This window comes from Solanum dulcamara, chromosome 7, assembly GCF_947179165.1.
Source record: "Solanum dulcamara chromosome 7, daSolDulc1.2, whole genome shotgun sequence".
NCBI lineage: Eukaryota > Viridiplantae > Streptophyta > Magnoliopsida > Solanales > Solanaceae > Solanum > Solanum dulcamara.
In genome coordinates this window covers 72,685,514-72,703,416 of record NC_077243.1, presented here as the reverse complement: position 1 = coordinate 72,703,416, position 17,903 = coordinate 72,685,514, and the positions used below count along the sequence as shown (strand labels likewise).

The following is a 17,903-nucleotide window of genomic DNA, read 5'->3' as shown; positions in this document are numbered from 1 at the left end:
GTGGATAATCTTTTTTACTTTGTATAACCGTATTAGTCTGCTAGTTCCACTTTGTGACATAAATCTTTTGCCTTTAGGACATTGAACTCAGCATATTTGTAAACATCTTAGTTTTTCTAGGGTATTACATTATATTGAGGGTTTTAGAAAAGTTTTGCGGTTGAACATGTATGAATCATTCAATCTGTAAACATGTATTAACTAAAAGTAATTTTAAGAGAATTAATATGAATATCCAACCACGTTAAAAAACAAAAATATGGTAAGATTTTGTTTCTCCCTAATTAGAGAGAGAGAGAATTTGTACAGCCGTTAGCCGAACCTGAACGATTCTTGCATTACAGAAGGAGGCAAGCGGCCCTGCAATATCCTATCCCACAGATAGAACTGGAGAACGTGGCACCTATAGCCCCGTTTCAACAAGAAGATCGGGATCAAGAAGAACCTACCGTCCCCGTTTAAGCAACTAGAAGGCCTAGAATTTTTTAACACTTCTTCTCTCCGGTAACTAGAATTATATCGATTAGACTTTTAATTGATTTGCTATTTGATTTGCTATTCATCAAATAGATGTAAAAACTTCTTTTTAAAATGGAGATCTAAATGAGGAAATTTATATGGCACAATCTGAGTGTTTTGTTAAAGCAGGCCAAAAAAGCAAAGTGTGTAAACTTACTAAATTCTTATATGGCATGAAACATGCATCGAAGCAATGATATGAAAAATGTGATTCATGTATGATTGAAAATGGTTTTAAAACAAATGAGTGTGTTAGGTGCATATATCATAAGTCTCGAAATAATTCACATGTTATTATTTGTCTATATGTTAATGATTTATTGATCTTTGGCACTAATAGGAATGTTATTGGTGAAACTAAAAATATTCTTAGAAGTCATTTTGATATGAAAGATCTTGGTGTGACAAATTTTATTCTTGGAATAAAAATTACTGGAACATGTGATAAAAATTTTCTTGACCATTCACATTATGCTGAGAAAATTTTAAAAAATTACAACTTTCTTGGTTGCAAGCATGTTGTAACTCCTTTTGATTCAAGTGTTCATTTGTTTTCGGTTCAAAGTGAAAATGATATGATAAATCAAAAGGAATATGCTAGCTTAATTGGAAGTTTGAGAGATGTGATTAATTGCACTAGGCCTGATATTGCATATTAGGGGTGTTCATGGTCCGATTTGACTCGGTTTTTGATTAAAACTAAACCAAACTAATTAAGGAATTTTTTTTAATATTCAAACCAAAACAAATCATTATAGTATAAAATTCTATCAGTTTCGGTTTTATCAATTTTGTCGGTTTTATCGATTTGGTTCATTTTTTACGGATTGAAATAATATATTTTATAATGCAAAAAAATTGACAAACTTATTTACTATCTTCATACTGCAAATCAATAGAATTTCAAAACAACTGTCATTAATCTTCAAAGATACTTGAACTTGTTCAGAGATAGTGAAGACAGAAGAAAAGTATATAAGCTAAATAAATTACCATCTAAAGTCCAAGATAGAGCTATAAGAGAGAAGAAAATATGGTTCCAATAATAACAAACTTGAATATGTCCTGACTGGAATTATGTCTGATGTTCTTGTAAAGTATATAAGTTAAAATGATAAGCTCTAAAAAGGGCAAAATATCAGCAACATAAATTCATAAGTTGGTGGATTGTTCAACTTCTACGGTCCACGAAGGAAATGACTTCAAAAATAAAGAATTGACAGCCTGTTTTGACTGTCCAAGTTCGATACCGAATCAGAGAAGAGGAACCACCAGAACAAAAAGAAGTCCTTCAAGAAGCATCATTTGTTTCACTATTGCATGAAGTAATTGAAGCATTACAGCCGTGGCCAATAGAAAACTTGCTACTTCACCTTTCTCCAAGATGAAACTATTTGAAAGAAAACTGAAAGCACGAATTAGCACAGCAGCATATGCAAAAATAGCCTCGAAAGAAATTACAAAATTTCCACCACGAGGAAGATAGCAACTACTGCATAATAGTACAACCTCCACAACAACAAAATTAAGAAGGTGTAACACCCCAGAATTTTTTCGCAAAGACTCGAATATTTCTTCACGTGTGTGTAGACTCGAACCGAAGAACTTGTAATTTTATATAGGAGTTAGGATCAATTCCTAAATATTTGAAGTGTATTAGATGTGTTTTAGGATCATAAGAGATCTCTAAAACCAAGTCGAGTCCAAAGAATTAGTCTCGGCTAAGTTTCCGAATGAGTTCATATAAGGGTCAACTTCCAACGACCATATCTCCTTGAATATAAAGAACTGGGTGGCCCATGACCTACCAAATTAAAGATTGTTGAGTCTTCTTTCCAACTCCACTAAAATTGTAATTTTTGGAGTTGGGAGTCAAAAGTTATGACCCTCTTTCTAGAGAGTAGTACTGCAGGAATTTCAGGCCTGGGCGATCACTGTAGGAATTTCAGGCCTGGCGCTCCAATGGCACCCGGCGCCACTATAGCGCCAGAAAACATCCTCAGTAGTTTGTTCCTTGGCGTGACACGCCACTATTAGGTGTGCAGGTGTTTAAGCCCATTTTGGCTTGGCGCTGCAGTGGCGCGACGCGCCACTATAGCGCTAGCAGGGTTTTTAACCCGTTTTTCAGATTTTCTTTAATGAAGGGCATTCCAGACTTTTCTCCACCCATCTCAAATATAACTCTAGCCATTTGGGGACAAAAAAATCAGTTCTTCATCATACTAAGGAGGGTTTTCTCCTCATTTTAGGCATGGAAGACTTGGAGAGAAGAAGAAGAGGAGTTAGATTTGAAGTCATTCCTTCAAGTCTTGATTTCCTTCAATTTCTAGGTATGTAAGGCTAACCAAAATATGGATTGAGTTCTTCCATATGCCCATAGATGTGATGGATGGAAGTTGTGAAAGATTTGAACCTTCTATGAATGTTTCTTGAATTTTTGTATATAAATCCATATGTATTAATGATTTTCTTGAGTTGAGTTTGTTGAGATTATGGATTCATGTACTCATTCACATGAAATCAAGATGAGATTTTCTTTTTGGTCATAATTTATCTTGAGGTTGAGATTGATGGTTTTTATGTATAATAAAAACACTATTGCTTTCAAAGTGAAATGAGGTATTCTTTTATATGAATTTGATGATATTGAATATTGAGTAAAAATGAGGATTTTAGAGCAAGATGATTGATAATGATATGAATGATGATGTTTGATGATGGTGTGAATGATGATGTGAATGGTGGTTATTTAACATATGTAGAATGATTGATGAAGGGGTACGTTGATGATGATGTTAGATGTGAAATGGATTGGAGTCTAATGTGACTACATGATATGTGATTTGCATAATTTGATTTGATTGGAGTCATATGAGTATAAATTATTACTTGAGAAGGAGTTTTAAATGAATGATTTGTAAACATTTTTGCATAGACTATTTATACACTATTTTGAGTTTAAAGAATGATTATTTTCATTTTTGATTTAAAAAACGTTTAAGCATGAGTTGAGTTTGAGAAGTTTTTTAATTACTTTTGAACATTAGTATTTTGAGTATAAACGAGTTGAGCATTTTTACATAAAAATGTCTATTTTGAGTTTGAATTGAGGAGTTAAAATTATGTTTTAAATGCATCTAATATTTTCTGCATTCATTGAGTTGAGATGGTATCAAATATTTAAAAGAAGAGTTTGATGATTGAGATGAGTTGTTTGTGAATGAAGGTCCAACGAGATCAGATTGAATGAGTTTTGAAAAGAGTCCAATGAGACTAAATGAGTTGATTTGAAAATAAGTTCTAAGAGACTAAATGAGTATTTTACTCACTTGATAAATATGAGCATATTGAGTCTTGGGAGGAGTATTGAGCACCGAATTGGGTATGAGTACAGTCTATACTTGAATCCCATGAACTACGTAGCCAACGTAGAAAGGGATTGTACCATGTCAGATGTTTCCCTATTTCATTGTCCTAAAATAATAGGACTTGATTGATTGATGGATCTATGATTGGATGATTCGTTCATACCCTGGCAAAGTATGAACGGACGTGGCAACAACGTCGGCTTGTTGTACTATCACTTGCTCATATGGTGATGGTTGTCGGTTAGAGAAACTCCCAATTGAATGGATTGTGCTTGATATGATTGGTTTGATTGAGATTGTTGATGATTGAGTTGGATTGTATAACATTACTAAATTCTAATTTACATATTTATTGAGTTGAGTCCTTTGACTTGATTATTGAGTTGATTGTATATGATTGGATTGGATTAAATGATATGTGATTGGATTGTACATGATTGGATTGGATTGGATTAGATGATATGTGATTGGATTGGATTGGATTAGATGATAAGTGATTGGATTGTACATGATTGGATTGGATTGGATGGTATATGATTGGTCCCCGTCTAAGCTGTGTTCTTATTTTAGACTTATGATACCTTGATTGAGTCTCTCTTATCTTTATGACTTGAAATATTTGAACCGGTATTATTCTACCTTGAGGTATGTTTCATTCTGCCATATTACATACTCGTACATTCTATGTACTAACGTCCATTTCGACCTGCATCATTTTATGATGCAAAGACAGGTTTAAGAGATCGTCAATAGGAGCACCATTGAGGATCTATTCACACTCAACTTAATGGTGAGTCCTCCCCTACATTCGGAGGACACCACTTATGTTATTCTTGCGTTGAGTTTAGCTCTTTTCATTTTGATTTGAGGTAGCCATGAACATGTCATTGGCACCAATTAGATAGTAGTGATAGAGGCTTCATAGACTAGATAGTGATGGGTCGATTGAGTATTTTATTTCTTGAATTATTCTTGTCAAACTATTTAATGACATAGATTGGAGTTTGATTTGTTGGCCCATGGCCTTTATTATTTGAGTTAGGTTGATGATTTGAGTTGCCCAGTAAAGTATTTCATTAATTTAAACTTTTCGCTGATTGATTGATATGAATGGATGTGTGATTGGATCAAGTAGTTCGCTTGGGGACCAGCAATGATCTTCGAGTGCCGGTCACGTCTAGGGTACCCTCCCGGGGTGTGACAGAAGGCTAGCCCATAAAAGGTTAATTATATACATTATTTTTTTATTAATCAAGTTGAGAAAAATAACAAGGTCTTTAAACAGTCCTCCGAATGATCAACATTCAACACAAAAGAACCATATACCTAGCTATCACCAGAGAAAGATCACTTAATTGCTTGCATAAAAGTGTGATTAAATACAAAAAAATAAGTCAATAGCATAATCCAAAAGACTTCAGGTGAAGCAGCATCAAAAACCTGAAATTTAACTACCAAAGAGCAAAACAGTTGCACTACCAATTTCAATTGCAACATCCAAACTAATCAATGCTCAAGGTTGTGCCATCATATTCTGAAAAAAGAAAGAAGAAAGTTTAACAAAGTAGGCGTTAAAACTTTTTAAAATATAAAAGACATATTCATAAAGAGTTAAATGTGTAAATTTACCTTTTTTAACTATCTCAAATTTCTGAATTTCTTCTAAAAGATCTTCAAGCTTGCATTCTTTGAAAGTTGATCTTAACCATTGTTGAGTGCAAATAAGAGCTTCTACTGTCTTTGGAGATAAAGAACTTCGATAAGAGTCAAGAATCCGACCACCGGTGCTAAAAACTGATCCAGAAGCAATAGTAGAAATGGGAATAGAAAGAATATTTCTTGCCATCCTAGAAATAATTGGATATCTAGCCGAAGAAACTTTCCACCAAGCCAAAATATCTAACTCTTTAGTCTTTTTCAAATCATCTACCAAGTACTTATCAAGTTCTGATTTATTTTTAATATTGTCTTCATTTGCCAAATATTTCTCCCATTATGATTGTCAAGTCTTGTCACTATGAATGGTATAAATTTCATCATTCAAGCTTGTTTGACTAACAATTTTATCGGTATGAGTCCCACAAAAAGAACTCATGTAGTAATCATACAAGCGACTCAAAATATCCATCACTTTTTTCGATTTTTCGACTCCCACCAAACAATCATAAGAGTTTTTAAACAGATATTCCACATATTTCAACTTGTATCGAGGATCCAAAACAACAGCAATGAATAATAACTTGTTCATACTTTCAAAAGTACCCCACTATTTGTTAAATTTAAGCTTCATCTTTTTAGCCATGCCACTCAAAATAGAATCTTCACTATGAACATATTTGCAAATTATCTTTTGAAGATTAAAGATCTCATGGAAGAAAGAATTGAAAGTAACATATGAAGTTCCTAAGAATTTCAAAGTTACCTGGTAGAAAATCTCAAGGAACTTAATGAAAACTTTAACATTCTTCCAATCATATATCGATGGATGCCCTCCCACATTATTTGTTTCTAAACAATACTTGAGGTACTTGTGATCATCATCATACATTCTTGAAAATGCCCTTTCAAATTTTACAGCTGTATCTAGCATCATATATGTGGAGTTCCACTTAGTCTCAATATCTAAAGTCAAAAGACCATGAGTGTCAATCTTAACCTTCTCGACAAATGACTTAAAGGAATCAAACCATTCAGCTGAGGACTTAACATATTTGATAGCATTTCTTACTCGAGAAATAGACTTATTTTGTTCACCGAGTCCTTCTTTCACGATCAAATTTAGAATATGAGCATTACATCTAACATGTAAGAACTCATTTCCTAAGATGCCTCCTTTCCAATCCTCAATTCTTCTTTTCAAGTGTTTAATTACAGAATCATTAGCAGTTGCATTATCTAAGATCACCGTGAATATGTTATTAATTTTCCAATCAAATAAGCACGCCTAAATTCCTTTAGCAATTGTTTCACCTTTATGATCTGATGTTTGGAAAAAGTTGAGATTTTTTTTTTTAGATTTCACTCATCATCTATCCAATGGGCAGTGACAACCATATAAGTTAGATTTTGAAGTAATCTATCACTAGTAGCACATACACATTTATTATGAATAAGCTTTTCTTTCTCTTCCTGATATATTTTTAAACATTGTCTAGCAACAGTCAAGAGAGAAGGTAATTGAAAATTAGGCAAAACAACTACTATTAATCTCCTAAAACCTTCCCCTTCAACAACTTTAAAAGGTTGTTCGTCAATAATGACAAACTCAGCAATGGCTCTCCTAATCTCATTGACGTTAATCACAACCTTTTCTACAGTATTGTACTATATGCTTATTCCCCTTTTTTAACTACCTTGATTGATTTCTGTCAATAATTCTGAGAGGGGAATTAGGACAAACCTCATTTAAATATCTCCATAGCGTTGAGGTCTCATTCGTACTTTCAGAAGCAAAGTTACTAGTACAGTAGTTACATTTCGCCCTTTTCTTATCGCATTTATCAAGATATTCAGTATAGTATTTCCAAACGCTGGATGTTCTCCTGTCACTACTCACAAGGGTACGATCAGGGTAGCAAAGAGTTGTTTGTTTTCTTTTTTAGCATGATTGGGAGTAATATCACGAGTTTTATCACCGTCAAGCTCAGGTTCCAGCAAAGTAGTTGGAGATACTTTGTTGGTTATCTCCACTGGCTCCACCTCTTTTTGAGTAGTTGTAGTTTCCATCTGAAAAAAAGTATCCAAAAATCTAAATAAATAGAGAAATCCAAAATTATTAGATAAAAACTAAATCAACAGAAAAAATCTAAATCAGTGGAGAAAATCTAAAATAACAGAGAAATAAAATAAAAAACACATACAAGATGAAGACTAGAGAAGCAATTCATTCAAGTAAAATTTCAAAGACACAAAAATAATTACACAAACAAAGAGTAGGGAACATACAAAAAGTAACCAAAAAAGTAAAAGGAAGAAAAAGTTACAGACTTACGGAATTAAAACTTCTTGTACTCAATTGTTGTCGTGAGAGACTTAGAGCAGTATAGAGGTCTACAGGGTTTGGGAGGAAATAATAGGGGAACTAAAAATCTAACGAGGGAAAAAATTATTTATGTTAACTATTCAATAAGGATTTTTTATTTTACTTTAAACGTAAATGGGCTTGGGAAACATGGGCTAGACTTTTTTCTTGGAATGGTCCTAAATTATGAAGAAGTTAAAAAATAGATAAAGTTTAATAAACATATATAAATATATATAATATTTTAAATATGTACATATTCATCGGTCCGGTTCGATTTAGTTCGGTTTTCTTTATGGGTAACACCAAACTAAACCAAATGTTATCGGTTTTTAAAATCTAAAACCAAACCAAACCGATCCGGTTTTCGGTTTGTTAAATCAGTTTAACTTTGTTTATCGGTTCGGATCGGTTTTTCGGTTTCGTTCGAACACCCCTATAATGCATATGCAGTAGGAGTACTTAGCAGGTTTACAAGCAAGCCAGGTAATAAACATTGACATGCTACAACAAGAGTTATGAGATATTTAATTGGAATAAAAATTTGTGGTTTGTTTTATAAAAAATATCCTGTTGTACTTGAAGGCTTCTCTGATGTAGATTGGAACACTTTTTCAGATGATTCTTGTTCTACCACTGGTTACATTTTTAAATTGGGAGGTAGTGCTATTTGTTGGAAATAAAAAAAAAACTATAATTACTAACTCTACCGTGGAGGCTAAACTAATTGCTTTAGCTTCAGCTAGTGAGGAGGCGAATTGATTGAGAGATTTATTATTTCAAATACTTTATTTTGAAAAATCAATTTCTCCTATTTTAATTCATTGTGATAGCACTGCTGCAATTGGTAGAGTTCAAAATCGTTATTACAATGGTAAATCCAGACCTATAAGGAGGAATCATAGTAATGTGAGATCGTATTTGACAAGTGGTACCATTAATGCTGATTATGTCAAATCTTATAATAATCTCGCAGATTCTCTTACTAAGGTCTTAATAAGAGAATAAGTCTGGAGCACATCAGGAGGCATGTGATTGAAGCCTATAAATCCTTATGTCATATAGACGATCAATAAAGTACAATAATGCAATGTTGTGTCAGATAATATGATGCACGTCTGTCTTATTGGTACACATCCACTAAATCTTAGTCTGGAATCCATGAGGACATATCTGTCTATGAAATCTGCCACGGAGCATTTGACCCGATCCTTCATATAATATTGGCCACGCAGCGTGTGGCCCGATCTCTATTTCTCATAATCACAACCACGGAGCATATGACCCTTCTTATATTTCTCATTATTATCACAAGTGTTTCATATCAATTGTGCCATAAAATCAGTACAATATAGGCATGATCACATATATAAAAATATGCAATGATAGTCATAACAACTCATGAGTCAAATCAATATAGTTAAGGCACTATCTCAGATAAGTCAATATCATCAATCATATCACACACAACGATAAAATTCGTCAAATTCCTTTTTATTACCTTATTCATTATCCTTAATTCATCCAAAGTTCACAAGTGATTCTCGAATCCTGTCCCATTACTCCCCAACACAAACAGCAAGAAGTATAGAATTCTACAAGCTTAACGAAGGTTTAAAAATTCACTTGCCTCGATTTTGATCAACACTAGTCCAAAACTTGAGTCTTTCCTTACGTCGACGCTCCAAAATCGAAAAAATCTAATCAAATATGAATTTTCAATAAGAATACGAGTTTAACGACACCCAAATCATAATTTCTGAAATTCAGCCGAAATCGATCCAAAAACCCAATTCTAAAAATGATGGGTAAATCTGGAAATATTTGTATGAAAACATTCTTTATAACATAACGAATCTATTAGCAAAACCGTTTTGAATTTGGAGTAAAAATTAGTCAGGAATCATCAATTTAAGAAAATCCATGAGTTCTTGAAAAATCCCCAAAATTCAATGTTCAAAATCATAAATTAGAGGCCAAAATCGGTGTATAATCAATGGGTAATGGAAGATACACGTTAAAAATACTTACCCACAAGATTTTCCACAAAAATTCTCTTTGAAAGCACTTATTCAGAGCTCTCAAAATCTAAAAATGGTGAAACCCTGACTTTTGATAAAGGTTACTGTTTAAGGGTCATTTTACTCTCTGCGAACGAAGATCACTAACTCCGCGAACGCGAAGACAAGGCACCGGGCCCTTCGCGAACACGGCATCAGCTCCGGGAACATGAAAGAGGGACTTCAGGTGCTCTGCGTACTCGACCTATGGACCGCGAACGCGAAGAAAAACCAACAGAAGCTCCACAAATGCGGCCTAGGGACCGTGAACGTGGAGAAGAGGACAAAGACGCCAGATATCAGCAAACACCCTAAAGCTCAAATTCACAGACTGACCCCTCAAAATTTGTTTGGAATTCCGACTACAAAAACCTTATATGTCACCCTGCTAAATTCGATGTTCTCGACTCAATGGAACCATCGAAATTCGAAGTTGAGGTCTCCTTCAGCAGGAACCCAAAACATCGGAACTAAACTAATTTTAAGCCTCAAAATACCAAAACAAGCTCGGGACCTCTAAAAATTCAGTCAAGACCACCCACTAGATCTAAAATCATCATCCGAATCCAACGAAGTTGTCAAAATTTCATTCTGAGTATCGAAACTTCGAATGTTGACCAAAGTCAAATCTTGGTCTAAAATTCTTCAAACTTCCAACTTAGGACCTCAAACCCACGTTACAACTCCAAATCTAATTCCGTTAACTCAACCTAGACCAAAATCCACATTCCAGAGCTAATGAAATCGACGAAATTTCATTTCGAGAGTCGCAATTCCGGTTGATCCCAAAAATCACTTTTGAACACTTTAAGCTTTTAGAAATCTCAAAACTTCCAAAAACTCAATTTATCAAAGAATTTACCAAAATTAACACCCAACACTGATAAAAAATGACTCGAGGCGACTATCGAAAGGGGTTAAACGTTCATTTTACAAAAAAATCCAAAAATAACCTTCAGAGTCATTACATCCACATAACGGAAAGTACATGAGATGCTTCACAATTTACTGCGGGGATGATGTTGATTTTAACACGATGAGTATCCGTGAGCTTTTCTCCCGAATAAATCACAATTTTAATCTAATGTATGCCAAGAGGGCCTTTCTTCATTGGTATTTTGACGAAGGAATGGAGGGAAATGAGTTCTCTCAAGCTTAACATAGCTTCACTTGAGAGAACATGCGTGCAATATAAAAATTGATAAATGAAAAAAAAAAAAAAAATGTCGGCCAATGACCTCAACTGAGTCGTAAAGGGTGTTTGGCTAAGTTTATAAACTGATCAAAATTAATTTATAATTACTTTGGATTTATTTATAAATCATGTTCTTATAAGCTCATGTAGTTGTTTAATCAAGATTTTTACTATTTTATCCGTATTATTTTTTTTCTAATTCATAAAACACCGTTATTAAAATTAAAAAATCTCTCTCATTCCAAATCCTTTTTTCATCCTTTTCCGTACAAAAATACTTTTTAGTGTGGCCACGATTGGTCACTGTTGAGTTCTTATAAATTGTACTAGTTGCAAAACGTCATGTGCTATTTTATCTATCTTTAATTTATGTTGCACTGATGAAATTAGGATAGTCAATTAAATTTTTATATAATTTTAAAATATTTTAAAATATTAATTATTGTAATTTATAATACTAATTATATAATTTTCAAATAATAGATATTACTCGTATAAGTAAAATTTTGAGAATCAATTAAATTTTTAATATATTTTTTAAATATTTGAAGTTGTTAATTTTCACTGACTGACCATAACCTGCTCACATTAATTCTATTCTATATACAAGAGGAAAAATAAATGTTACTCATTCCGTCCATTTATGTCACATGTGAAATTTTGAGAGTCAGTCAAAATTTTAATATGTTTTTAAAAATATTTTAAGTTGTTAATTAATTTAATTTATAGTATTACTTTTTTCGTAATTTTTAAATATGTAACATACTAAAAAGGAAAGTAACACAAATAAATTAAAAAAAATATATTAAATATAAATAGAGGAAATTGAAGTAGAAGGCAGTTCATCGATAGATCCTGAGCGACTCACATCTAGTTACTCCATTTGTTTTAATTTATGTGGCACAGATAGAATTAGGAGAGTCATCTTTTAAATTGTTAATTATTGTAATTTATATGGCTTTTTATGTAATTTACAAATAATATATGCTATTCTCACTGTTCTAATTTATGTGGCATAAGTAAAATTTTGAGAGCCAACCAAATTTTTCACATATTTTTAAAAATATTTTAAGTTGTTAATAATTGTGATTATAGTACTATTTTTTTCATAATTTTTAAATACATGATACTCCTTACATTTTAATTTGCTTGACCTATTATGTAATATGTGAAGTTTCAAGAGCCAATCAAAGTTTTAAAGTTGTTAATTATTATGATTTATATTTTTTTTTCATAATTTTTAAATACACAACATACTGAAAAGGAAAGTAAGACAAATAAACTGAAACAGATAAAATATTAAATATAAAAAGAAGAATTTTAAAAAAATATTTCAAGTTATTAATTATTGTGATTTATATCACTTTTAACGTAATTTTCAAATAATACATGTTACTCACTTTATTCGCACATGTAAAATTTCGAGAGTCTAAGTTTGTAATATATTTTAAAAATATTTTTAGTTGTTAATTATTGTGATTTATAGTCATTTTAAATAACGTAATTTTCAAATAACATTGGTTACGCCATTTGTCCCAATTTATGTGTCACATGTGAAATTTCAAGAGTTAACCAAATTTTAGTATATATTTTAAATATTTTAAGTTGTTAATTATTGTGATTTATAATACTACTTTATATATATATAATTTTTAAATATATAACATATTAAAGAAAAGTAAGACAAATAAATTAAAATGGAAAAAATACTACATATAAAAAGAGGAAATTGAAGGAGATGTGCAAATCAGTCAATTGACCGACTGGCCCTAAACACTTCTCATTCCCTACAAGAGCTCGTGCTATATATTACTCTATTTGTCTCAATTTATGTGACACAAATATAATTAGGGGAGTTGACACAATTTTTATATGATTTTTAAATATTTTAAGTTGTTAAGTAATATTATTTCTAGTCATTTTAAAATAATTTTCAAATAATATATGTTATTTTTTTGTCTCAATTATGTCGCACATATGAAATTTTGAGAGTTTAAACCAAAATTTTAATATGTTTTTCTTAAAAGATATTTTAACTTATTAATTATTGTGATTTATAGTACTTTTAACGTAATTTTTAAATAATATATATTCCGCCGTCTATCTTTAAATTAATATAATTTTATTATTTTTACCTTCATGATATACTTAATGTTAAATAACTATATAAGATAATAATAGTTAAATTTAAAATTTTAAAATATATGAAATATCTATTTTTAATATATGAGATAAATAAAATAAAATAAAGCTAAATAATAAAATTATGCACCAAAATGGACAAATTTCCAGCGAATAAATTTACGATAATGCCCCACGTGGCCATCCATGAAAAAACCAAAAAATATGAATCTGCAGTTTAACTTTTAACATCACCAGGAGAAATGTAATTAGCACAGAAATATAGAAAATTACCAAAGTAACCTCTTGACCCGAAGCTCCTCTCATTCCCACTTCTAATATAGAGTAATATACAACAATATCATTAATGTTCGATAACTGATTATTTTCTTTAAAATTTTTGGTCTCTCATATAAGAAGGAATTATCATAAATGATGATCTTATTGTACTTTCTCTCTCTCCCAGTAATGGTTGTTTACAAGTTTTTGGACTTTCCTATTTTGGGGTGGTATTTAAATTTTGTTTTTTTAAATATCATGATTTTTAATTTTTATCCTATTGTTATTTAATAAAAATTTGTGGACTAAATATCATTAGTTACGATCTAAATTCACTAGGCACAATTAGTTTCGCAGGAAAATTATTTTAGAGAATGCTTTGTTTTAAGGCGTAACTTCTATCATAAGCACGACTTTTCATTTATAAGGCAAGATTTTTAGAGAAATTTTATTTTCAAGCATAACTTCTGCCTTATACATGACTTGCGATTTGTAGGACAAGAATTTCATAACTTTTGTCACTGAATTTATGCCTTGAAGTAGGGGTGAGCTTTCGATTCGATTTTTGTGTGTTTGATTTTGAAAAAAATATGCACCTAATACCATATTCATTCGATTCACTTTGATTTTTTCAACTTCAATTTAATTTAATTTTTCATTTGAATTTGCATGTTCAAATAGAACTTTAATTTTATATCATAATTTCATATATCATGTTTGAGCCAAGCTTAATAGTTTAATTTGGTTATTGATAAACTTGAAGCATAAGGAGTAACATCATATAATTGATATATAAATTACTTTTTTTTTTATCAAACCTTTCAAAGCAGGGGGAAGATTCCAGAACATTTTTGTCCTTTTTCGATATAATAAATCTTTTTTTATAGTGTTAACAGTAAGCAGCGGAAAGAGTTTAGAATTCACCGGAATTAATGGCGTCTGCTCTGATCAAATCTAGAATTCACTCCGCCCTCCGCGGCGGTGCATTCAAGAGGACTTTCTCTTCTTCCTCCCACCATGACGAGGCCCGTAAGTTCATCATCTTAAATTTTATTTTATTTTAATTATTTTCAATCATCTTTTATATCTCAATTATCGATTGTACGTTTCCCTTACATGTCTAAATTATTGGTCCCTTTGTATTAAAGTATATTTCGATATTGAGTTGATCAAATATTTGTTATTAATATCCAACGGGGCGCGCGTGTAGGTATACTCAATATTGAGGTGTATTTAATACAAAGGTAATGATAGTATGGGTAGGTAAATAGAATAATGAATAGTTAAGTTATGAAATTTTCTAATAAAATGATATTTTAGGTGTCTCTATCTATATAATATCTATTTAGACTTTTACATCGCCCTTTTGAGTTAGCTTTTGAAGTTGAGCTGGGCTTAGTGTCATAATTTTACATGATATCAATGTCAGTTTATTCCTGTTTGAGATCCTAGTCCACGCCCAGTTGGCCCTGTGCATGAAGGGTGTGTTGGAGTAACTTAGAATCCCACATCAATAAGCTAGTGGTTTGCTTATATAGATTTGTGAAGTTCATCCCTCTTGAGCCAATTTTTGGGGTTAAGTTTGGCTGCCATATATTTACAATAATATAATATGACATGGAAATTAAGTTTTTTAAAAAATGACTGCATCACAGATGTTTCATATAGACAATTGCAACTACTTATCAAGAAAACAAACAGAAAAAATGGATTGTAACTAGTTTTGGATTGAGGTGACAGAAAAAAGGAGAACTTTTTAAGTTCTGATGCCTAGCAGATACCATAGTACTAAAGGTTGAATTAATCAAATTTGAATTTTAGATCTGCCTCCATATATATGTGTACATTTATACATACATACAAATGTACGTGTTACACATAACTAGTCGTCTTCAGGTATATGTTAAAAAAGCTTTGTTTTCGAATGGGATCTCTGTGTTACATATTAGTTTATTCGAGGGATGATATATTGATATTTATTTACCAACTATCCAATACAAAACAAAGAATTCTATCTGTAGTTGTGTGATTCCGCTGTATAAAAATAATTTCCGATGTGAATGAAGTGTTAATATTGAATGATCCCTTTATTTTTTGTGGGCAGGTGAAGCAGCTAAGTGGGAGAAAATTACTTATGTTGGAATAATTACGTGCACTATTCTTACAATCTTTAATCTCTCTAAGGGTCATCCCCACTATGAAGAGCCTCCTGTAAGTGTTAATATGCTGTTCTGTCTTAAAAATTTGGATACAGAACTTCAAATGAAAACATTAACTCTTATTGACAATATATTTCCGAGGGATTTTCAGTTTTCACTAGTCCTGTTGAAGTAATGAGATTTGAGACTCCCTTTAAATAATAATTTGATCATTTGTGGACGAATGCCTACGATATTTGGTCCTGATAATATCTAATGGTCTAACTTGTGTTCCTTTGTTGATTGAAAACAGACGTTATAGGGGGATTATTTTGTTTTGAGGGATTGAAATTTTGTGTAATGAAGGGGAATTTACAATTGAGACAGATTATTTACATGTGTACCATTAGTTGCTCTATTTCATATATGTTTTGTCCATTAGTTGCTCTATTTCATATATATTTTATAGTTCTTGCCAATCATTTCTATTTCTGTTTGCAGCCTTATCCGTATCTGCACATTCGTAACAAGGAGTTTCCATGGGGTAATTCTGATACCTAAGTTCTCTCTTCCTTCGCTTGTCAATGATTTCAAGTTTACTGTATCTCGTTTTTAGTCGTATCTGACCATGAGCTATCAGCACATAAATATTCTGAATAATAGTTTGTTATCTAACTGAAGCACTCTAAATTTATCCGATTAGGATTCAAAAATATTGTAGCATGCCGTGGATGGTTTCAGTTACTAGCTTGGAACAAGTAATCACCCTGTTTTCTCCTTGTTTGCCTGACAATGGGATGCCTGGTTTTGAATGATTTCGTTTTTCCTTTGATGTAATTATGATCTGAATTGCTCGGACTTGGGTGTGGGGTGTGGTACAAGTAGATCGGATCCTTCATGATTTATATATTAAGATTCAGGGATGCGGATCTGGTGATATAAGGAAAAGGGTTGATATAGAAGTTGTTATATACAAAGATTACTCCATTTTCTTGAATTTCATCATAGTTTTTTGTTTTGATTACAGAAATTTGTTTTGACCCAAATTTCTTCGTTGGTTTTGGTCAAGTACACAATATCGATTGACCTAATCTGATACGGATTCCATACGTGGACCATGTTGTATCGACACGGGTACGGCACCGAAAGTAAAGAGTTCGAACAATTTAGGTTATGATGCTGAAACATTTTCAAAACTGGTCTTCTAAGTCATATCATCTCAATGAGTCATGACTAACGGCTAATATCCCTTTTATGCTGATTGCGACAACTTTAATTTGTTGATTTTGTAAGGTTGAGATTTCAGCATGATTGTTGTAGTTTGCATATATATATATATATATAATTCATCTTGTCTTACATGTTCTGGAATAGTTTATGTTTATCTTGCTTCACCTTTATATTGTGCTTTAAATCATATTAGCACATCCTTAATAATTCGGATTCTATGAAATTATTTGAGGTATTACATATTTTGTTAATAACCAAGTAGGCCACATTTATGTCAATTGTGAGTATGCTACGCGTCATGTCTATTTACTTTGTGTGGCTCGGTATTTGGTATGCATTGTCATTGGAGCATTTCTTTTTGTGACTGCTAGTCAATCCAGGCGACCTTCAGCTCAAACGGTAAGAGTATCTCTGTTGTTGGGTTCTTCTATTTTCAATTTTGATACGATTTTTCATATTTCCTTCTTGTTACAATATCACTCATCCAGTTTTTGTATTATAGGGTTAAGTGAGTGACTTATTTATGTACCGAATGCAGGTCCGGATGGTCTTTTCGAGAAGAAGCATCACTAATACGTGTATATATATGTGTATATCTATATATAATCTGTGAAGGCTTTAAAAAGTTAAACCTACAGCATCATCTAAGTTGTGTGAAATATGTTTGAATTTACTTTAGAGGTCTTATGTTGATACTTAGCCATATCTCTGATGTACTCTTATTGTGCTGTCTACTATGTTTTTTACAGTGTGCTGTCTACACAATAAAAAATGAAGAGTATTTTTAAAAAAAATCATCTCTTCTCAGTTTTTCTTTTCGATATGATTGACCTTAGTAGGAGTTGGATTGTTATGTAGATAGTGAAATACAATTACATATATTTTTAGTGATAATTGGAGCGATTTTCTGGTGACAATACAAGTATACTATCTCATAAAATAAAGGTGGGATTTGTTAAAATACAGTGACAA

At 31.8% G+C, this 17,903-nt stretch overlaps 1 protein-coding gene across 1 annotated transcript; it reads left to right on the top strand.

The window, feature by feature from the left end:
* Nucleotides 1-14,398: 14,398 nt before the first annotated feature.
* On the top strand, nt 14,399-17,698 carry LOC129895940 (cytochrome c oxidase subunit 6a, mitochondrial-like). The gene is made up of 4 exons (XM_055971730.1): nt 14,399-14,592; nt 15,668-15,774; nt 16,203-16,245; nt 17,470-17,698. The coding sequence occupies exons 1-4, from the start codon at nt 14,496-14,498 to the stop codon at nt 17,502-17,504; spliced, it is 282 nt and encodes a 93-aa protein (XP_055827705.1). The 5' UTR covers nt 14,399-14,495; the 3' UTR covers nt 17,505-17,698.
* The last annotated feature ends 205 nt before the right edge of the window (nt 17,699-17,903 follow it).

What these genes read in the sequence shown, in the direction of transcription:
- LOC129895940 (XM_055971730.1), top strand. Translation starts at nt 14,496, where the DNA reads ATGGCGTCTGCTCTGATCAAATCTAGAATTCACTCCGCCCTCCGCGGC. An exon ending in CCCACTATGAAGAGCCTCCT is followed by an intron (nt 15,775 to 16,202) that starts GTAAGTGTTAAT and finishes TTCTGTTTGCAG; the next exon opens with CCTTATCCGTATCTGCACAT. An exon ending in TAACAAGGAGTTTCCATGGG is followed by an intron (nt 16,246 to 17,469) that starts GTAATTCTGATA and finishes TACCGAATGCAG; the next exon opens with GTCCGGATGGTCTTTTCGAG.